Raw genomic sequence first — 24,262 nt, 5'->3', positions numbered from 1 at the left:
TGACCATTTCATGAAAAATAACCATCAGGGACATGTTATTTACGGTTTATTTTTATTTCCAGCTTTGGTCGAAGACACAGCGAAAGATGTATCGATCAAAAGATCAAAGAAAGCAAGAAAATTCTGAATGTATGAAAATTATAACGGACGACACACTGCGTTTGAATATGGCGGGAAAGTGTGACAAACAACATAGGAAAATAGCAGACGGTATCAGAACTAAAACCGAAAAAGTTGGCAGTGTTACTATGATAAAATATTCCGAATGCAAGAAAACAGAGAGTAACAGAGTCAAAACAAACAGAGACAAAAGAGATTTAGATAAATTGAAATTAAGTGTTAAGAATTCTCGGAAAAGGTCATATGGGATTATTCCATTGGCGGACATGTGTACAAAAACTATTCTTATGAAGGCAAGCTCAGAACCGTATACGGAAATTCGGGTCAATATACAAATAGATAAAACAATTTTACTGAAAGACAATTACTGCCAGGATGCCAACACATTCAATGTTAGGGACAGTATTAGCAGCATTGATGATTATTTGTTAAACCGAAAGACTGACAGTAACGTTTTATCTCAGAAAACAAAATGGACAGATCAATCAAAAAGTTCCGTTAGGGATATTCTGACAACGAAAAGCTTGACTGTAGACCACACAGGCAAAGATCTGAATAAATCTGAAAGATCCACGAAACTAGATAGCCATTCAATTAGTAATCATAAAAAATCTCTCGAGTTAAGAGATACAGAATTTTTTTCCAAGAAATCTCACAAAGTGTATAATTACCCCGGGAATAGTAATGTAAAGTCTCAGGAATCTAATAGCAATTGTGGAAGGAATTTACTGAAATCTCAGGAATCTAATATCAATTGTGGAAAGAATTTACTGAAATCTCTGGAATCTAATATCAATTGTGGAAGGAATTTACCGAAATCTCAGGAGTCTAATATCAATTGTGGAAGGAATTTACTAAAATCTCAGGAAATTTTTACTGAATCTGATCGAAATATTTTTGCAGTATTAGGCGCAAAAGCACTCGCAGATAAATTGACAGAAAACAACAGATTTAAAACAGAACCAACCGATACTTCTTATGACAATTCGACTCCATTGACTACATGTAGTCCGTCGTCTGCAAGTAAATCAGAAAAATGGACAGAAATAATAAAAGTTAAAACTGAATCAATTGATAATTCGTATGGCAATTTAAATTCATTTACAAGACCGTATATTAATAAATCACATTTGGAACTCCGTGTCGAAACAACCCAGGTACACTGCTCAGTGGGATCATCTAGTCCATTACGCCAAACTGCTGAGAAAAATGAAAATGACATTACTTCTGATTACGAAGGATCGTCGACTGGTCTCCCATCGGAAGACGAAGATATCAAAGAAGAAGCTTTAGAGCCAGTGAGATGCAGTTCTTTGCAGACTGACACACAGCCAGAATTTGACGAAGACCTTCCGATGTTGATCAGTCCGCAAAGGAAAAAGATGAAGTTAGAAGACAAGACTACAGTTGCACAAATGAAACCACCAAAAGACAGTTGTAAGTATACAGCGATTGTTAATACTTATATTGAATATTGTCATAAGAATGAGTGTACAAATTTACTGATTACTATTTATAGTGTGTATGCATTTTATATAAGAATAAATCATTGCTTTTCTATTGGGTATAACATACACCACGTGGTGTGGTGTTGTTACGATCTTTTATATCGTGTGAAAATCGGTAACCATTTTTAAAGCACTTGCACTATAGAGACATGGTAAACAATGTGTAGAATCATAGATTTGTATAGATCAAACATGTCTATTATATATATGATAGTATAATAAATAAATACTTATGTTTATTTATCATAATTATTAAATTTAGATATATCATATTTATTTATGTTTATTGTATTGAATGCAGATTTTGTTTGTTTTAATCGATTGGAAAGCAAGTGACGTAATTAGACGTATGGTCACACGAGTTCTTCAGTTGGTCTAATATGTAAATTTGGTAGGTGACCCTGCGACGATTTAAGTTTTAAGATAAAATTCTGTAAGTTGACCAAAAAAAAATCACGGCATACAACTCTTGATAGTGAAACTTCCGTTGTTGCCTGTGAAATACCCTAACCAGAAATCGTAAACTAATTCCTATCCATAGGTCGAGTATAGACAGGTTATGCAGACGCCGGCACGTGTTGGGGATTTCAGGGCATATATAATTAAACGGATTTAATTTTATTCGTATTATTTTATGTATAGCGGCGTTCGCCACATACATACGCTGAAAAAACTCTTTTATTTATTTCCTTTTTTTTCACAGTAAAGAATCCACATTCATTTGTATTCACTTCGAGTAGAGGAAGAAATATGGAAGGGAGATTGCATTGTCAATTTATGCAAGTCCCAGGAGGAAAACTGAAAACTCTTTGTCATATTGCTCATTCTAAACTTCAGTTTGTGCAAGGGGAAAATATTGTTTACTTCATCCCCGATATTCAAGACATTTGTTCACTAGATACAGACAGAAATTCGAATCATGAAGAACTATATTTGCAAAGTAGTGATAACAATGGCAACGAAATTGACCACGTTGAAAAGTTTAAATCTTCTATTTTAGAGATAGAAAATGTTATGAGAAGCATTAACTGCAAAGTTGTGTTTGCAACAATAACCACTATGAGTTTCTTTTCTTGGAATATGCATAGATATGGCAAGGGGGAAACATCAGATTTGAAATCTTGTGATAGCTATTTTGAAATGCAAAAGAAATTAAACTCTTGTTTACATGAAATTAATAAGTGTATAACAAGGATTAACTGTGGCAATCATGTTATTACGCCGTTTCTTCATACCTGTGTTCATAAATGCTGTAAGGGTAAAATCAGGTACATCTATAACAAGCTAGTTGATGGGGTACATCCGGGCGATTCGCTGTCTGAAAAATGGATAGAAATCATGAATAATGCGATTGCAAAAAATGAGCGAAATTTATAGAGTGGATTCAACTATTTTGATTCTCTGTTGTATTTGACTTAATGTTTTGACTAGATTGTATATAAATATACACTTGAGAATATGCATTGAACATGAAGTTGTTTGTTTTTTATGTAAAGTGGGCAAAAACGATCCAATTCCACTGAATTTTTAATAATTGAGTATTTCGTATTGAGCATATTTTATATCGATGATTATTAAATATTATGGTTAACAGTGAAAAAAAAACCTTTTTACAGGTCACATTGATTGGTGGCCCTAACCATGGAAGTAAAATGAAAGTCAATATAATACTTCCATGCCCTAACATACCCAATTATATTGCTGAAAATTAAAAAGATCATACTGTAGGTATCTTTGTGTTTTGAAAAAAGTCCTTTCCAGCGTAATTGCGTACTTACACAAACTAATTTTCAATTTAATCACAAAAAACAAAATCTTAGACCAAGATTCAAGAGCTGTCTCCCCTTAAACCAACTATATTTTTTTCTAATTTTTATACGACCGCAAAAAAATTTTTGTGGTCGTATATTGGTATGACGTTGGCGTCGTCGTCGTCGTCGTCTGGCGTCGTCCGGCGTCGTCCGGCGTCGTCCGATGACACATTGGTTTTCGCACTCTAACTTTAGTTTAAGTGAATGGATCTCTATGAAATTTTACCACAAGGTTCAATACCACAAAAGGAAGGTTGGGATTGATTTTGGGGGTTATGGTACCAACAGTAAAGGAATTAGGGGCCACAAAGGGGCAAAAAATAAGCATTTTTGTAACTTCCAGACATAATTTGTGTGTAAGTGTATGGATCTCTCTGACATTGTACCACAAGGTTCCATATCACAAAAGGAATGCTGGGATTGATTTTGGGGGTAATTGCCTCAAAATTTTAGGAATTAGGGGCCAAAAAAGGGGCAAAAAACAAGCATTTTTCTAGTTTCATGACAATAACTTGTGTGTAAGTGTATGGATCTTTCTGAAATTGTACTACAAGGTTCCATATCACAAAGGGAAAGCTGGAATTGAGTTTGGGGGTAATTGCCGAAACGTTTAGGAATTGGGGGCCAAAAAGGGGCCAAAAATAAGAATTTTTCTAGTTTCCAGACAATAACTTGTGTTCAAGTGTATGGATCTCTCTGAAATTGTACTGCAAGGTACCATACCACAAAGGGAAGGCTGGGATTGATGATGGGTGTATTTGCCTCAATATTTTAGGAATTAGGGGCAAAAAAGGGGCAAAAAAAAAGCATTTTTCTAGTTTCAGGACAATAACTTGTGTGTAAGTGTATGGATCTTTCTGAAATTGTACTACAAGGTTCCATACCACAAAGGGAAAGCTGCGTTTGAGTTTGGGGGTAATTGCCCTAAATGTTTAGGAATTGGGGGCCAAAAAGGGGCCAAAAAACACATTTTTCTAGTTTCCAGACAATAACTTGTGTTCAAGTGTATGGATCTCTCTGAAATTGTACTGCAAGGTACCATACCACAAAGGGAAGGCTGGGATTGAGTTTGGGGGTGATGAATCATAAGGGGGTTCAAAAAATTTGGGGGGGGGGGGATTTTTTTTTTTTTCCTTTTTTTTCTTTTTTTCCTTTTTTTTCTTTTAAAATTTTCAATTTTAAGTTGGTTATTTCTGATTAATATTTAAAAGCAAATAATAATGATATGGTAGGAGAAGCACACCAAACAGGATGTGTAAATTATTATATAATAAGTATTGTGCAATAGCAAGAAATTTTCAATTGCACAGTATTGCACAATAGCAAGAAATCTTCAATTGCACAGTATTGCGCAATAGCAAGAAATCTTCAATTGCACAGTATTGCGCAATAGCAAGAAATATCCAATAGCACAATATTGCGCAATAGCAAGAAATTGTCAATTGTACAGTATTGCGCAATAGCAAGAAATATTTAATTGCACAGTATTGTGCAAAAGAAGATACTTCGTATAAATTGCTTATTTCTTGACCAATTTCAATGGGGTTTTATTCTTGAATTCTTGGGGTTCTTTAATATGCTGAATCTAACCGTGTATTTAGTTTTTGGATTTTGGGCCCCGTTTTTAAATTGGTCCACATTGAGGTCCAAAGGGTCCAAAATTAAACTTTGTTTGATTTCATCAAAAATTGAATTATCGGGGTTCTTTGATATGCCGAATCTAACCGTGTATTTAGATTCTTAATTTTTGGTTCCGATTTCAAATTGGTCTACATTATGGTCCAAAGGGTCCAAAATTAAACTTAGTTTGATTTTAACAAAAATTGAATTCTTAGGGTTCTTTGATATGCTGAATCTAAACATGTATTTAGATTTTTGATTATGGGCTCAGTTTTCAAGTTGGTCCAAATCGGGGTCCAAAATTAAACTTTGTTTGATTTCAACAAAAATTGAATATATGGGGTTCTTTGATATGCTGAAATTAACCATGTATTTAGATTTTTGATTTTTGGGCCCCGTTATCAACTTTGTCCACATTGAGGTCAAAAGGGTCCAAAATTAAACTTTGTTTGATTTCATCAAAAATTGAATTCTTGGGGTTCTTTGATATGCTGAATCTAACCATGTATTTAGATTTTGGATATTGGACCATAATAGGTGAATGTCCAATTTAAAATTTTTAAGTTCTTAGATCACATTCATTCTGTGTCAGAAACCTATGCTGTGTCAAATATTTAATCACAATCCAAATGCAAAGCTGTATCAAGCTTGAATGTTGTGTCCATACTTGCCCCAACTGTTCAGGGTTCGACCTCTGCGGTCGTATCAAGCTGCGCCCTGCGAAGCATTTTATAAAAATTATTCTGATATATAGCACTGTAAATATATTATATATGACCGCTGTGGATAAAAAAAAACCCACAGAAAAACACGAAAATAACTGAAATTTAGAGAAAACTAAAATAACTGGCAATTTTTTTGGAAAAAAAGGAGGAGGCAAACAAAATTGTCCTGTCCCCAATTATCAAAAAACATGACATTGAAATAAACCGAGAATTCCTTCCATTGCAATTTCTAATTGGGGAACTACCCCTGTAGAAATTTTGTTGTTGTTGATTGCAACTATTCATCTACCACCTGTATAAATTTCATTGAAATAAAACAAATATATACATCAGATAATCACATAGAAATGAAGACTCGCATGTCATATTTCTTAATTTTCAGTCTATTTTTAGCTGCTGTGACATTGACATTTAACCAGAATCCACTTTCCTATGTATTCCATCTATATTATTAAGTTTGATTTGTAAAGGAAGGAAACTAAAGTTATTATCTGAACACCAGTTTTGGGTATTTTCCAAGAAAAAATATTTTTAGTAACATCGAATATGAAACTTGACATACATTTCCTCAGACACGCGTATCAAAGAACATTTATACTTTCACGACAATAATTATGTTTTAAATTACTTATTTCCTGAGTCACTTATCAATATGTTATTGATTAAAAATAAAATCTTTAGAATAAATATTTAGAAGGTCCATGGACATGATGGACTACTTTATGTATTTATAGCTGTTGTCATATTTGGTAATTAATATAAATGGACTAGATTTACTCTGCGACACTTGCTTTCATATCGCTTAAACATTACAAAATCTGCATTCAGTCTGGGACTATTATACTATTAGTATAATAGTCCCAGATTCAGTGTACAAGTTAGAAACGTTTTAATATTTGTTTAGCAGTGGCTGATCTAGAAAAGGGAGACGTTCATAAATTCCCTATAAATATTTCCAGATAAAGTTCTATATTTTGCTTTTCTCCAGCTCTATGTTTAAACAACGATAAAATTATAAATCTGTATTCCGACGGTAGTTTTATAAACGACTGTCATGTTCTGTTAGGTTATATTCTTGTATTCCAAGTATTTTAAAACCTCAACACAAAATTCAAACTTTTTTTTGTTAATTAAACAAATTTCCGTAAATCCACCACTGTTACGAGAATTTACAGGTGTTTTCTATTCTACTAGATACATGTCGAAATGAACATGGTATGAAGTGAGTACATAGACATGGAATTTGTCATCATAATTGAGGGAAACAAATTAATACATAAAAACATACACACACACGAGGATTTGAAATTACATAATAAATCATATGAAACAGTATTACAACAAAAACATTTCTCGTTTATTACTAATAATGGCATTTAACAACTGACAAACACACACAGTCACACACACAAACAAACAAACAAAAAAATACTTCATCATTCATGATTTTTAAAGCCTAAATAACACCGCACAACAATAATCAGAAAACACAATTGTGATAATTACCATATACAAATGACGCATGCACACAACATACTATAGTAGTAACCAAAACCATACACGTATGACACTTGCACACAACATACTAGTAGTAACCGAAACCATACACAAATGACACATGCACATGACATACTGTTAGTAACCAAAACCATATACTCAAGAGAAAAATGCATACAACATACTAGTAGTAACCGAAACCATACACAAATGACACATGCACATGACATACTGTTAGTATCCAAAACCATATACTCAAGAGAAAAATGCACACAACATACTAGTAGTAACCGAAACCATACACAAATGACACATGCACATGACATACTGTTAGTATCCAAAACCATATCTTCAGGTGAAAATGCACACAACATACTAGAAGTAACCAAAACCATACACAAATGACACATGCACATGACATACTGTTAGTAACCAAAACTATATACAAATGACGCATGCACACAACATACTATAGTAGAAACCAAAACCGTACACAGATGACAAATGCACACAACATACCATAGTAGAAACCAAAGCCATACACAAATGACACATTGCACATGCCATACTGTTAGTAACCAAAACCATACACAAATGACACATTGCACATGCCATACTGTTAGTAACCAAAACCATACACAAATGACACATGCACACAACATACTAGTAGCAACCAAAACCATACACATATGCCGAGGGACACAACATACTAGTAGTAACCAAAACCATACACATTACGCATGGGCACAACATACTAGTAGTAACCAAAACCATGCACAAATGACACATGACATACTGTTAGAAACCAAAACCATACACAAATGACACATGCACACAGCATACTAATAGTAACCCAAACCATACACAAATGACACATGCACACAGCATACTAATAGTAACCCAAACCATACACAAATGACACATGCACACAGCATACTAGTAGTAACCCAAACCATACAAAAATGACACATGCAATTGACATACTAGTAGTAACCAAAACTATACACAAACGTCACAGCTGCTTTGAATTCCATGATTTGAATTTATTATAATTTATATATATGTATCATGTTATTATTCTTGTAAGATATAAGTATGATATATGCTATATGTGTGCAATATGTTTTTTTTTTATTAAAATTTACTACGGTAGAATAAGATTTTACCATGTGTCATTTTTAAACAAATATAACTCACAGTTAATATGAGATATCATTTTAATGGGATTTTTTCCAAACCATCATCCATTATGTGGTGTGTGTTATAAATAAACAACTCTAATTTCTGAAGATACTTCACTTAAAACTAAATATTTTTGATATTATTTACTCTTATCTGTTTCAACAATGAAAATTAACAAAATTAGATATTGGGTATAGAATAACGTCTATGAGACAGCATTCAAACAACGAGAGAGAAGAAAAAGTCGAAAGCCGGGATTTGCATAACGAGAAAGAGGGAAACTGACCGTTATGGAAAGTTAAATTAAAACGGATATGTCGAACGATATTTTTTTATTGATTTTTGCCTGATTATCGTCCAATAGCAAATATTTCAAGCATCCTCAGAACGAACATTGTTTAAGAGCAAGTACATGTGTATCTCTTTCTTTTAAAGATTACCGCATCAATATTCTTGAATCTTATAATTGAAATTCAAGTGTTCGGCTAATTGATTCCGTTGTCTCATCAATGAGATTTCCAAATACTGTTCAAATGATTTGTTTCCGCTTAAAGTCCAATGACAAATATTTCATACACATTCCGGATGATAAACAATTGAATACTTAATGAAATAAGTACTGAAAAGTGGGTCAATTGGAATAAAGGCTGGTACGTTTTGATTACCTCTGTGAAAGAGGGTATATGTTTGGCGGGCGGAAACATTTTGATTTTAGGTCACTTATATACGGACGCGTTCAAGGCAATCTAATTAAGTCTCCCAAACGAAGTTTGGGAAGACTTATTGTTTTTGCTCAGTTATTATTATTATTATTTTTCGTCTTCCGCCGCTTTTTTGAATGAACTTGTCCGCACCATTTCTCCAAAACCGCTAGTCAGATTTACTTAAGGTTTCACAATATGTTATATTAACATGTCTAGTGGTGCAATCAGAGTTTCGTTTGTGCATTGGGGTCTAAAAAGGGGTACTTTGAGGGGCCAAAAGAAGGGAGGGGTTTACTATAGAACCCTATGGGATTTTTTTTTTTTTTTTTTTCAAATGATTATAACTTGAAAACCGTTAGTGATAGATACAATCTTTATAATTGAAAATGTATTACATGATGAAGCACATCAAATGAAATAAGGGTTTCGTCCCCAGGGGTCACCCCCACCCCTGCCATTTGACAAAGTTCTAATATCTTGTAAGTTGTCAAGATCCCCACCCCTAAACCATATATATTCTTGTTTGTCATGATACAGTCCATCTAATGAAAAAAAAGGATTAGTCCCCAGTGGTCACTCCAACCCCCTGCCATTTGAGAAAGATCTAATATCTTGTAAATGGTCGAGATCCCCACCCCTAAACCATATATATTCTGGTTAGTCATGATACTGCACATAAAATGAAGTAAAGCATTAGTCCCCAGGGATCACCCCCACCCCCTGCCATTTGAGAAAGTTCTAATATCTTGTAAATGGTTGAGATCCCCACCCCTAAACCATATATATTCCTGTTCCTCATGTCACAAAGATTCGAAAGATATATAGGGTCAGTCCCCAGGGGTCCCCCACCCCCAATGATTTAATATCTTGTAAATGGTCGAGATCACCACCCCTAAACCATATATATTCTGGTTTGTCATGCCAATATGATTTGAATGATATACGGGGTCAGTCCCTGGGCATCAGTAATGCATATAACTTTACTGGACCAAACCAATTTTCACTGGACTTTGCCCAATGTCAGGCGACCCTGGGAATGACGAATTATGGGAACTTCGTTTGGGAGACTTCGTAATAGCATCCTGTTACAATCATTTCTAGTTAAAATATAGAACTCTGATTTCGTTATACTCCATATGATACTCCATATGAGCTCATATGGAGTATTACGAAATCAGAGTTCTATATTTTAATTAGATTGGCTTTCAAGGGTTCTTGCAAGGGTTCACTAAGTGGAAAGAGCATGATACCCTCCGAACACGGGGCATAAAACATGTTCCAATTCCGACGGAAATTGAGCATCATTATTTGAAAGTAAATAATGAAAGTGCCATTTCAAATTGGGGACTCGCAAATTGCTTCTCATACCACTGTATACAACTATAACATCACCAGTCTGGCACAAAACATTTTAGCGAAAAATTTCATATTTCTAGTGGACAATTTAGCGCTGAAATTATAGCCCATTATAGCGTCGGATTTACCCGTTCACGCTGCATTTTTTAAAGTCCATTTTAGCAAAAACCAAGTGGAAAAATACTTATGTTGGTTTGGTTAAACTGGACATAAATGGTGTTATAACAGAATCAAGGAAAGATAAGTGCGTTTTGTGACGTGTTCCGTTGTCGGATGGACAAAGTATTTAAAGGTCAAGAAATCCAGACAAGATAAAAAGAAGAAACGGGTCATAATGCAATAACTGATAATTTCAGTCTTCGCACGATGGGTTATACTTTGGCGCTTAACCGTGTTAATGTATTATTTTCCCCCGCTAAAATGTGCTATCGAGTCGCTTAAATTCCTCTGCTGCACCAGTTCTCGTTGTTTGAGTTAATTCCCGCCTTTCAACAGTAGAATTGCATTGCACGGATCCATTAATAATGTACTGTGCATCTTATCAATATACAGTATATACAATATATGTACATTGTCGGAAATATAAAATTTATTTGTACGAGCTTTTCTCCTGTTTCGTAGCGAGTACAAATACATATATTGTTCTTATCCTGCAATTTAAACCCGCCACTTGAATCTTTAGTAGTATAAATCCAAATAGTTGTCTCTGATTCTCTGATCTCTTCGGACCGCGAAGAGGACCCCTAGATGAACTGTCAAGCAACACGAAATATCCCTCGCATTACGGAATCAGGGTAACAGGAGAGTTAATTTGTTCAAGTATAAATAAAGGAAAAATTAATTTGTGTATCTGTTATTATAAAATACAGGATAAATACAGTAAAGCGGAATAAGGTCATTTTAGCCTGCTAAATTCAGTGAACTCAAGTGTAACTTGCAAATATAATAACAGAGAGCTGTAAAAAGTATTTTCATTGTAAAAGATTTTTTTTCATCTGTGAATATACGACAGGAGACAATTTATTTATTCTTTTGTGCAATACAAACTTAACACAAACAATGATATTTTAAATTTAATTTGTATAGATGTATTTAAGAATTGAACCTAGATTTTGTATGTTTGAAACGACACGAATGCAAGTGACGATCCACATTTTGCTTCTTTCTTGGTAACATATGCTTCCAGGGGTGGATCCATAATTGGAGGAAAAGGGGGCGTAATTACGTGTAATTGTTTGAATAGCACCGAGCGTGGCGAGGCGAACTTTTTTACAATTTTATGCCCCCCCCCCCCCCCCCCCCCCCAAAAAAAATGTTTCGATCAAAAGAGATGGGGCCTAATTCCTGGAACTTTTCGCCACCTGAATCCGCCACAGGCTACGTCACTTGTGTTCATATCGCTTAATACTTAGACAATACTATATTTAAGGTAAAAATAATTGATTTTATTTTAAGTAGATATGGTACAGATTATGGTAATGAAATAAAGGAAGACATAAACATTTACTTGCATATTTATTTAACTACAAAAGATTAACATGTTGTTTACCATGTATCGATAGTGGCACATGTTTCAAAATGGTTAAACCGGTTTTCATACGATGTGAGAGTTTGTATAACAGAGCAGAAAAAGAGCTGATATTATTTTGATCAAACCCAATGTAATAGACTGTACATGACATTTAGTCATGATATGTATTATAGAGAACTTTTCATTAAAAGTAATTTGAACTTTGAAGTATAGTGTATAGTATAGTTTAGTTGCACTTGTCCAGAGTTAAATGGACATGTATAAAATTTGTTAGAACATGTACAAATTTAGCCAGTGGGGTTTAAGATGTAAGTAAACACTCCATTCAGAATATTGAATAACCATGGTACGCAAACCCCATTACACATGTTACTTTTAAGTGTTTTGGGGAGGTTAAGAGTTTAAATAAGGGTAATACAGCGGTCACTTCAAAGATTCAAAATTTTAGTACCGGCGTTTATTACTTTATTTGATTAATGGGATAATTTCTCCGGGTACTATATAAACCATTTGTTCAGTTGGTGTACTATCTGTGTATTCCAACTGAACAAAACTTTGTGTTTTTAGCTCACCTGGCCCAAAGGGCCAAGTGAGCTTTTCTCATCACTTGTCGTCCGTCGTCCGTCGTTAACTTTTACAAAAATCTACTCCTCTGAAACTACTGGGCCACAGTTAACCAAACTTGGTCACAATCATTATTGGGGTATCTAGTTTAAAAATGTGCCCGATGACCCAGCCCGCCAACCAAGATGGCCGCCATGGCTAAAAATAGAACATAGGGGTAAAATGTAGATTTTGGCTTATATCTCTGAAACCAAAGCATTTAGAGCAAATCTGACATTGTGGTAAAATTGTTCATCAGGTCAAGATCTATCTGCCCTGAAATTTTCAGACAAATCAGACAACCCGTTGTTGGGTTGCTGCCCCTGAATTTGGTAATTTTAAGAAAATTTTGCAGTTTTTGGTTATTATCTTGAATATTATTAAAGATAGAGTTAAACTGTAAACAGCAATAATGTTCAACAAAGAAAGATCTACAAATAAGTCATCATGACCAAAATGGTCAACTGACCCCGTAAGGAGTGATTGCCCTTTATAGTCAATTTGTAACAATTTTTTTGTAAATTTTTGTAATCTTTTACAAAAATCTTCTCTGAAACTACTGAGACAAATTTAACCAAACTTGGCCACAATGATCATTAGGGTATCTAGTTTAAAAAATGAGTCCGATGACCCCACCTACCAACCAACATGGCCGACATGGCTAAAAATAGAACATAGGGATAAAATGCAGATTTTGGCTTACATCTCTAAAACCAAAGCATTCAGAGCAAAAATTGCTTATCAGGTCAAGATCTATCTGCCCTGAAATTTTCAGACAAATCAGATAACCCGTTGTTGGGTTGCTGCCCCTGAATTGCTAATTTTAAGAAAATTTTGCAGTTTTTGGTTGTTACCTTGAATATTATTATAGATAGAGATAACATGTAAACAGCAATAATGTTCAGGATAGTAAGATATACAAATAAGTCAACATGACTAAAATGGTCAATTGACCCCTTAAGGAGTTATTGCCCTTTATAGTCAATTTTTAACAGTTTTTTGTAAATTTTTGTAATCTTTTACAAAAATCTTCTCCTCTGAAACTACTTAGACAAATTTAACCAAACTTGCTCATAATGATCATAAGGGTGTCTAGTTTTAAAAATGTATCCGATGACCCCGCCTACCAACCGACATGTTTTGTCTATTATTTTTTGAACCGTTATAAATAGAGAAAATCTGAAAGGAGCAAAAATATTTAGATTAATGAGCTCAACCAATTGTCCATATATTTCAAAAATGTTAGACAAATTCTTTTATGAGTTATTGCCCATAAATGACAAATTTTACCATTTTTTTTCATTTTTGCCTATTAGCATGAAAACTATGATATTAAGAGAGAATCATTTTTTTCTGTTATGCCTTATATGATATAAATTATAATAGATAAATAGACACTTTAAATCACAAAAATGATCAGCAAGGCAAGATCTATTAAAAAGTCAAATTTTGCCGATATAGTTAGTAGACTGTCACTTTTATTAGGAGTGATTGCCCTTAAATGAGGATTTTTTTTTACCCTCTTTTGTGTTTTGAGCAAAAACTAAAGAAGATATATAAGCATGTATAAGAGAGAAACTAAAAAGACTAAAAGATCAGTAATACAAGATCAACAAAATAAAGATTTTTGTCATGAAGTCTATTCTCGTCTACAATATTGGAAAATGATCAGCAATACAAGATCAACAAAACAAGAGATTTTTTTCATGAATTCTATTCTCGTCTACAATGTTGTATGTTGAATATGCACATAGACCAAGGTGAGCGACACAGCTCTTTAGAGTCTCTAGTTTTATGTAGCAAGAAAACGAGTACGGTGACCACTATTTTTATGCCCCCTCCGTAGCAGAGGGGGCATTAAGTTTTACCCTTGTCCGTCTGTACGTACGTCCCAAAATTGGTTTCCGTTCTCTAACTTTAGTTTGCCTCAACCAAATGTTATAAAACGTATACACAATGTTTATTACCAAAAAACACACATCAATTTCGAATTTTGGTGAGGTCACTTTTACCGTTCTAGAGTTATGCCCCTTTACAAATGATTGCTGAAATTTTCGTTTCCGTTCTCTAACTTTAGTTTGCCTCAACCAAATGTTATGAAACTTATACACAATGCTTATTACCACAAAACACAGATCAAGTTTGAATTTTGGTGAGGTCACTTTTACCGTTCTAGAGTTATGCCCCTTTACAAATGGAAAATTGCAGAATTTTTCGTTTCCGTTCTCCTTTAGTTTGCCTCAACCAAATGTTATGAAACTTATACACAATGCTTATTCTTACAAAACACAGATCAAGTTTGAATTTTGGTGGGGTCACTTTTACCGTTCTAGAGATATGTCCCTTTACAAATGGAAAAATTGCTGAATTTGTCGTTTCCATTCTCTCACTTTAGTTTGCCTCAACAAAATGTTATGAAACTTATACACAATGCTTATTACCACAAAACACAGGTCATGTTTGAATTTTGGTGGCGTCACTTTTACCGTTCTAGAGTTATGCCCCTTTACAAATGGAAAAATTGCTGAATTTTTCGTTTCTGTTCTCTGACTTTAGTTTGCCTCATCCAAATGTTATGAAACTTATACACAATGCTAATAACCACAAAACACAGATCAAGTTTGAATTTTGGTGGGGTCACTTTTACCGTTCTAGAGTTATACCCCTTTACAAATGGAAAAATTCCTGAAATATTTGTTTCTGTTCTCTAACTTTAGTTTGCCTCAACCAAATGTTATGAAACTTATGCACAATGCTTATTACCACAAAACTCAGATCAAGTACAATTTGGGTAGTGTCACTTTTACAGTTCTTGAGTTATATCCCTTTATAACGTTATATGCAAGCGAGGGCACCATCTGTGTCCCATGGACACATTCCCCATTTATTTTTTATTATTTTCAAAAAGCACATTCTCCTATTGTATTTGAAAGTTTTATCATTAAGTTTTCTTTCTATTCAAGCAAAAGTGTTTTTCCATGTATAGTTCTTACAAAATGTGACCATTTTGCACAAACCTGTTGCTTGAAAAAAAAGCTTGGTGACAACATTTTTTGATAGAAGTTTGAAAATATAGCACGAAATACACTAAAATTTGGCAAAGTACGAAAAGAATTCTATCGATTTTGATTTAGATCACCGTCTACGCTTTGATTGATGTCACAAAATATCCTTTTATTGGTCAAAGTATACATTTATTGCAGAAAAATCACAGGACATAACGGCTGTGGATTGACTACAATTCCTGTTAACATTTATAAATTGACTGCAAGAATTTTTTTACAGGACTCTCTTTTGTTAACACACTATTCTTGGTGCGAAGAGTTCTTTAAACCTTTTTGAACTGTACAGGAATGCTAAATTTGACAAACAGACTTATATGCGATGATTCCGTTTTATACATGGAGGGCAATGGTGCAAAGTCATATCTTCCTCTATTTAAAAACCACTCAAGCAATCTGATCAAAATTTTAGGAAAGATGATTTATGGATCCCGCGTATATTTCCTAACTTCGTTCCTATTGCAATCCTTGATTCTGATTAATCAGTTTTCTGAATTATAATTTTAAACTTTAAGACAATATCTATACTCCAACTTCATTGAAAGATGGCTTTGAGACTTCTTACAGATAATACGTGAATGCTCTATTTCGTACTGATTAGGGGACATTAGGGTCGTGCCACAAAGGTTTCAATTTAACACTTTTTGAAATTGCATCCTTAATTAAACACTGCACTGATAAACATAAAGAAACTTAGTAGGAATATTGGTAATGTATTGGAGGGTCTCTTATAAAAATATCCCATTGCATTTGACTCAAAACTAAAACTGCTGCAAACAGTAGTTAAAAGTTCTGATTGATCAATGAACCTAAAACTGCAGGGCCAAATCGTTTAATATATAATGAACATTTCAGAGTTTTTCTTAATTTCTAATTTAATTGCCATGCATTAATTCCGTTCTTTAGTCAACAGGTCATATTAATGTTCAAGGAATTAATAAAACTACAACTCTACATTTACAGCAACAAAAGATTCAAAGATAATTTCAAATAGTTTGAAAATAACGGAAAAGAAGAAAGCAGATATCACTAGACGCAACGATTCAAATGATAGAATTAGAACCAAAGAATGTACATCATTATCGAAAAAAGCAGTCCATGAAAAATGTAGAAGAGATGATAAATTAAAATCATACAAGACATTTAGCTTTGACTCATCAAAGACGAATTTAGGTGGTAAATCCGAAGGCACAAAATTAACACTGAAAGATTATTCCAGCGAAAAAATAAAACATTCTGAAAAAAATAATCCAACAAAAACCAGACACAATTCTTCAAATAACGATGCAAGGAATTTGCCTAGTAAACAGAAAAATTCGAGTACCAAGTCACGGGTGACTTTAGAGGATGTTGTGGGGAAAGATAACATTAAAACGCAAAGTAACCCATTTGAACCCGATACAGATGTTCATTTGGAGAGTAAACACAATGTTGAGTCAAAAGAAATAGAATGTAAAATGAAGGCTGTCGCAGTTGATATTTTCAAGCTGGCGAATGAGTTTCAAAAAGTTAAAAAGTCATACTCTGAAACAACAAAAACAGACCCCGAGACCATTACATTAGCCGCAATCGTGCGAGATGAGTGCTCAGACAAAACTTTGTCGAAAAGTGAAGTAGACAAAGCAGTTCGTAAAAAGAATCAATCAATTATATCAGACGTCCAAAATAAAATGAAAATATCAACTTTGATAGATGAATGCAAGAGAAACACACCAACTCATGGACACAAAACGAAGGAGATAGATCGGTCTAAATGCACTGACAAGACGAGTATACAATTGAAGAATGAAAAAGTAAGTGGGCGAAAAGAAGGAGAAAGAAAAGTAAGTTCTAATAATAAAGTAATCAAATCACGTGATAACAACGGTGATAATAGAGTTTTAAAGGAAAGAAGTCGAAAGCATGATGTAAAATACGATGGTCGAAGATGCGACGAAAAGTATGAAAGTCTGAGGTACGATGAAGGAAAAATGCGAAGATGCGACGGAAATCGTAGATATGATAAAAGAGATCGTCTTAGAGCTGATGATGCAACTAAACTTGTCGGACGGTATGGAAGTGGTATATTTGATAAAGATGACATTTATAAACCTTATGAATCGGGAACACCGATCCGCCTGTCTACCGAAAGAGATGAAAAGAAAATCTTAGGTAATGCAGAAATGCAAAGTGGTCAAGAACAAAATGAAAGAACTGAAAATCCATCTACTCTTATACGAATGAACAATAATGAAGATATGAACACTCAGGAAAGTTATTCTAAAAAAGAAGTATGTCAGAAATCTACTGATGAATCAAAAGAATGGAAAAATTCAGAAAAGGATTTGCAAACAAAGGATGGAAAAAGTAGTAATACAAAAGTTTATGTTGATGAAAATCGCCCATCAGTGGAAAGCGTACTTGTTTTGAGTGCTGCTTCAAAGGAAACCGAGACGACTACAAAAGTAGCAAAGGCAGATTCAATAACAAATTTAGCTTCAAACGACAATTTCATCTCATTGGATGAGACTGCAAATGAATCCGACCAAGCATCAACTAATCCAACAGAAGAGGAAGACATAATATTTGATATGAGCGATGCACATGAACTGACTTCAGACAGATCTGATACTAATGAATTTATCGGAGAACACAACAAACTGTTAACTGTTTATTCTGACAATAGTTCTTTACATAAAAACAAGAAGCAACCACAAGACGTACCTTTGATCACAAATAGTAAAATTACTCCTGAAGCCGACAATAAGGTCATGGAAAGCGTCAACAAGAATAAAGACGCTTTATCCAACCAAATTAATCATAAAAATATCATTATACCTTGCAACGATACAGCGACGACACATTTCAGCAAATCTATTAAACAGCCTTTACTTGAAACTCTTAAGATAAATAAAGCTTCATTGGAAACCCGTATTCAAAAGAAAACATTGATACTAACGCCTACCAAAAGTGAACAATACAATGATAAATTCATTAAATTGCAACATAACGTCAACAAACCAACTACAAGTCGTCCAATGAATGCGATTAGTAAATGGGAAAAGATAAAACCTACGCTATCGACAAAGGAAGAAATTCAAGATTTATCACCAAATAAAAAAATTCAAGATTTATCACCAAAGGGAGAAATTCAAGATTTATCACCAAAGGAAGAAATTCATGTATTAAAGTCAATTTGTATTTCCACCTCCGTAGATGATGCACAGGATATTTGTACTGCTATATCTGATGAAGTTGTTTCAAATCCAGACAGTGATACAGCGCCGAGAAAGGAAGCACCGAAGCATTATGTCAAAAGTTCTGACATTAGTATTATGAATGTTGCAACTTCTGAGAATACGATACCGGGGTTAGTTGATACCAAAACCTCCAACGATAACGCTCAAAAACTTGTTTGTAATACCATCATGGAGGATACAAACCCTGTTGATTTCCGAACTAACGACAATAATACAAAGGAGGCTGGTATTGTTATATCTGACAAAAAAGTCCAGGGGCCTGTTTGTACCACAACGTCTTACACGTATATACCAAAATCCTGTGATAACGCGATTATCGAAAAAGATGCACAGAAAACTATTTGTGTGACGACGACTGATAAAGATGTCCAAAAGGATGTTGAAATATCAATTTTAGACACGAACACATCAACGTCTGTGTGCATTGAAAAATACAAAAAGGATGTAATAACTGGTACACCAAAAGTCTCTGCTACCTTGCATGACATTGGTGATCTGGTACCAGTATGTTACAAAACCACTGACAACGTTGTACTGAAGTCTGTTGAAACATCAACTTGTTACAATGATATATCGAAACGTATTTATACAGCAACACCCGACCAAGAAGTAAACAAAATTGCAGATTTACAGGAAAATGCTTGTGAAACAATTGACAATGAAGTATCAAAGACACAATGTACTGTTAATTGTGAGAATGCTATACTGAAACCTTCAAATATCGTAACTTCTAAACATAAACTTATGTCTATTTTATCCGCAACTTTAAATGAAAATATCCCCGAATTAGATTGCAGCTCAACTTCTGTAAATGATCTTGTGAAAGCAACGTCGAACAATGATGTGATGTCGCAAAGATTTGTCGGTAATATTTCATGTATCAGTGACATACAGAATCAAGAGTGCGCCAAATCGGATACTTTAATGACCTCATCAAAAACTGAAAATGTTTTGAAACATGGACAAAGTGATAAAGAAGATGCAGCAAATAATGAAAAGGGAGATTATGATGTAGTAGATCTCCTAGCTGAACAAATTCCGAAACCATCTCCCTATGAAAACAAAAGGAAAATCAAACTTTTGGCAAACACGTGTATCTTATCGAAAAGTGTGAAAATTATACACTCTACAAAAAATAGACAAAGAATTAAATCAAAAATGAGTGTAGCAAAACGAAATATAGTTACTGATGATAGTGATAACTTTTCTGTTACCATTAAAAACGAAGAAAAAGAAAAGAACGATGTTCAACAAAGCAAGACTGATAAGGAAGATGATAAAGATGTTAAGAAAAAAGATTGTGTAGTGATAGACCTCACTGACGAAGAAAGTCCGACAAAATCAAATAAGAATAAGAGAAAACTAGATTTAGAAACAGGAAGCGATTCTAAAGAAAGCAAACGTGGACGAATTGAACAAAACAATAGAAAAATCAAATCAAAAGTTACTATAGCAAAACAAAACGAAATTGCAAACCATACTGATGACACCGGTCCGAAACAGATGCGAAACCAGAAAGATCCTGATAAAAGAAGAACTACTGAAAGTAAGAAAAATTCAAAATATGAATCAGAACGCAATTACTACAAACGCAATGTTGGAAAGGATAGAGATTACAATTATCGTACAAGCATTAAAAGATCTGACAGTAAAGAGTATGAAAGAAAATATGAAAGTTCGAAATACGATAGAAACTTCCTAAAGAAAAGAGAGTACGCTTATGAACACGAAATTCCGTCACTTCTGTTGATGAACACACAACCAATGAGTGATGTTTCTTACGTAGGACTGAAAGTTGATCCATCAACTGCACATGCGCGATGTTTTAATGAGGTCGTCGAATATGCATATGATTTTATGCGCAGATATTGTGATTACAATGAAATATCAAGTCAAGAAGTCACACCAGTTCGCCGATTTCGAACAAACCTTATGCGACAATTAAAAGCTACATTTGATCGATATTTTTACGGACCAAATAATCCGTATGATCCAATTTATTCACTCACAGGTCCTCAACCACGATTCCGCAACGAAGATATCATGATCAGAACAATTTTACACACCATTAAAAAGCCACATATTCGTCGCGGTACGGATTGTCATAGTTGTCAGTTTGATGATGTCATAGGTTACGAAGGTTATAAAATTCCATGTTTTTGGTGTAAAGTTGAATTTCGTCAGGGGGAATTTTTACGTGCATTACCTATACTTGATCGTTCCTATGCATATTGACATTATTGTCTGTTTTCATTCTTCGTGATTTTATGATGAAAAATGTGTAGCTTAAGTTCAGTTTATTTCTTTGTATAATTGTAATGTCGAGAACTGAACGAGAAAAAGTTGGATTGGTTTTATGAAGATGTTCGAAAACATTTTATTACATGTTGATATTATTTTCCATGTTATTCCTTTTTCTGTATGCGACAAACTGGACATGTTTTATTTTAAATGTTTTATATTTTTATTCAATATTTGACGATTGTACATATCCATAGATACGTATAATGAAGGTTTAAACGATTGTTTTTTTTATCTTAGAATGTCAAACCAAAAATATGATTGACACTACTGTAATGTCACATGGCATATACATTTATACCTATTGTACTGAGAAACCCGGTAGCAACATATATTTATGAACGAAAATAAGTAGTTTCAACCAGTAAGCTAACTTTTTAAAATTTATTTAAACAAAAAATTTTTGTATTGAAAGGTTTTGAAACGACCAAATTTCACGCGTTGTACGTTTGCACCACTAATTATCATAATGCGGTAGAAAGAGTTTCTGTTTTCAGTATTTCATTGACAAATTTTGTTCTGGGACGGATCAAGGGTTCAAGAGGGGAGGGGCGTCAATTCTTCCAAATGTAAGGCCGATCACAGCGAATGAAAACGTGAATACGCCCTCTACACTCCACCTTAATGAATCAGTCACTGCTCGACTTCAACAGATCACTTGGCAATCATTTCCGAAACAAACCGGGTATCCTTGTCCGAAATCCATGAAGGGGTCCAAATCCCGAGGAACAATAATTGAACAGTTTGTAACTTGGATGAATAAAATCTGGATTCAATTCCCATGAAGAAATTATGCTTCATGGGAATCTGATCCAGATTGTACTTACCAAAAGTTACAAACTTATCATTAATTGCTCCTCGGGATTCGGATCCCTTCGCGGATTTCGGATTGGAATGCCCGGTGTGTGATACGAGGGAATAAGAATTGGTATGTTGAGATTGGCAGAATCAAATAACGACTTTTTTGTATGTAGTATTAATGTATTTGTAAATGCAACTTTAGCGGTATTTTTACATAATACTGGGTCAAATAACAATTTTAGGCAAGCTTATAGACTATGTTAGTCTTGAAAAATTGGTTGTCAAATAAGGAGACGATCATTTGATTTTCTGCGAAGGCAGGGTATTTTGGAAATGAATATCCTAGCATGGTAAAAACTGGGAAAAAAAGAAGTTCCTAAAACAGGACGAAACTGAATATTCTGTACCTCAAATAAAATAGTTTTATTGTAATAAATGAGTAACTATGTTCATATCAGAATAACACGGTCCATCGTTGTGTTCCTTTCTCTTACTCTCAACAGAAGAGCGACTTGTGTGAGATTAGAAACTAAACCTTTCCATTTTGGGGAGACTAGCTGGTTGCAATACCTAGGATGGTATAAGGCACTTCTGTCGCTGTAGTAGAGACTGACACCTATTAAGGAGAGGTTCGCATTTTTTAATAAAGAAAAAGGAAGTTACAATACAAGATAAAATACAATCTGAACGATAAAACAAATTGAAAAACAATAATAAAATCAGACATACGTTTTCAGTTGATTTCTAAATAATAAAACAGTAAATATTTTCTAAAATAACTTTAGATTAATTTTATATCGATTATATTAATTATCAAAGTTTTATTTAACTTTTAAAGTAGTAAAGTCCTGAACTTACCTATTAAGGAGAGGTTCGCATTTTGGCGAGCCAGCTCTAATTCAAGCTTACGTAACTTTCTTAATTATTATAAGCAAATATCGAACAGTCCGAAAGAAAGGCTAATTCTTAAGTTGTTTAAGAACAGATGTTTATAATAAGTCCAAAGTTATATAATAAATGTTGACCTGTTTGTGATGTTAATTTGATTCATATCTCATTAGAGATTTGTTCTATCATGACATAATTAATTATTCATTTGTATTAATCTTGTAATGATAAAGATAGTGTTTTAGAAGATAATTTAAATTAGTATTGACAATACCCAACTATAATTTGTAGTATTGATATCGCTTCCACTTAAAGTGAAATAATAGTTTCCGACCTAGTTTGTTATAAAGTTTTATCAAATATCTTGTCACAATAGTTGTGTACAAAATTGAAAATAAATTGTCACGCAGTTTTTCCGCGCGAAATAAATAAGCTGGCCTAGCAATATGTTAAACTGGATAATCCGTTCGTAAAAACATTATCCCTATCCAAAGAATATCAAATGGTCGTCCCCTAATGCAGTTCGTGAATATACGTTTATACATGTATGTATTGATACAAATAAAGCAGCATGATATACATTGCAAGAGTATTCGGATTTTGCGCAGTTCTGTCAAGAGTTTTTTGTCTTAATTTTGCACCAATATTAACAGAGGCATATAATACATATTGTATTATATGTCACTGTTACTAAGCAGTAAGACATTCACTTGTATCTCTACCCATGGTTTCTCAGGAAAACGTAGTTATTGTTGTCAGTAAATTGTTTCTATTGTGTTTATCAAACCATTATGCCAAATTCCATTTGTTGTTAATAATTTGTTTATGTTCTCAGGAATTTATATAATTATCTGTTTACAATAAGTGCTATGTATTAAAACAAATTGTGATATACAGTTGTGTGTTTTATTTCATTGTGCATCTGATAACCCTCCGTTGTACTTTCTGTGCTTGTAATAATTACATCAGCCAATGAAATTTCAGCCTTCAAATTTTGTACGGTGTGTATTATAACGACAAAACCAGAGAATCCCGAAAGTTCTCTAATAACAGAAAGTAGAGCGAAGCATTGTCAGATTCTTGTAAGCGAAGCGTGGACTCTGTCTGTATTTCAATCACATTGGATTTCATTTATATATGTACAACAAAAATGACATTTAATACACACACACAGTGCTTCGACTTTTTGCTAATTTTTCGGCAGGTAAACTTGAGACATATTGGCTTAAAGTTACCTCCACTACTATTTATTTCAACTACTCTAAGAATATAATTTTAAAGAGTTATTACACTAATACTATTAGTTACATAGTG

At 33.8% G+C, this 24,262-nt stretch overlaps 1 protein-coding gene across 2 annotated transcripts; it reads left to right on the top strand.

Annotated features, from left to right (window-relative positions):
- Nucleotides 1-66: 66 nt before the first annotated feature.
- On the top strand, nt 67-21,482 carry LOC127700987 (uncharacterized). 2 transcript variants are annotated; one of them, XM_052204744.1, is made up of 2 exons: nt 67-1,557; nt 16,683-21,482. In XM_052204744.1, the coding sequence occupies exons 1-2, from the start codon at nt 87-89 to the stop codon at nt 21,191-21,193; spliced, it is 5,982 nt and encodes a 1,993-aa protein (XP_052060704.1). In that variant the 5' UTR covers nt 67-86; the 3' UTR covers nt 21,194-21,482. The 2 variants fall into 2 exon arrangements, with proteins under 2 accessions (XP_052060704.1, XP_052060713.1); XM_052204753.1 differs by lacking the exon at nt 16,683-21,482 and adding an exon at nt 2,332-3,096.
- The last annotated feature ends 2,780 nt before the right edge of the window (nt 21,483-24,262 follow it).

Source organism: Mytilus californianus, unplaced genomic scaffold, assembly GCF_021869535.1.
Source record: "Mytilus californianus isolate M0D057914Y unplaced genomic scaffold, xbMytCali1.0.p SCAF_1, whole genome shotgun sequence".
Classification (NCBI taxonomy): domain Eukaryota; kingdom Metazoa; phylum Mollusca; class Bivalvia; order Mytilida; family Mytilidae; genus Mytilus; species Mytilus californianus.
Note: the sequence above shows the minus strand (reverse complement) of the source record. Positions and strands in the feature narration are given on the sequence as shown.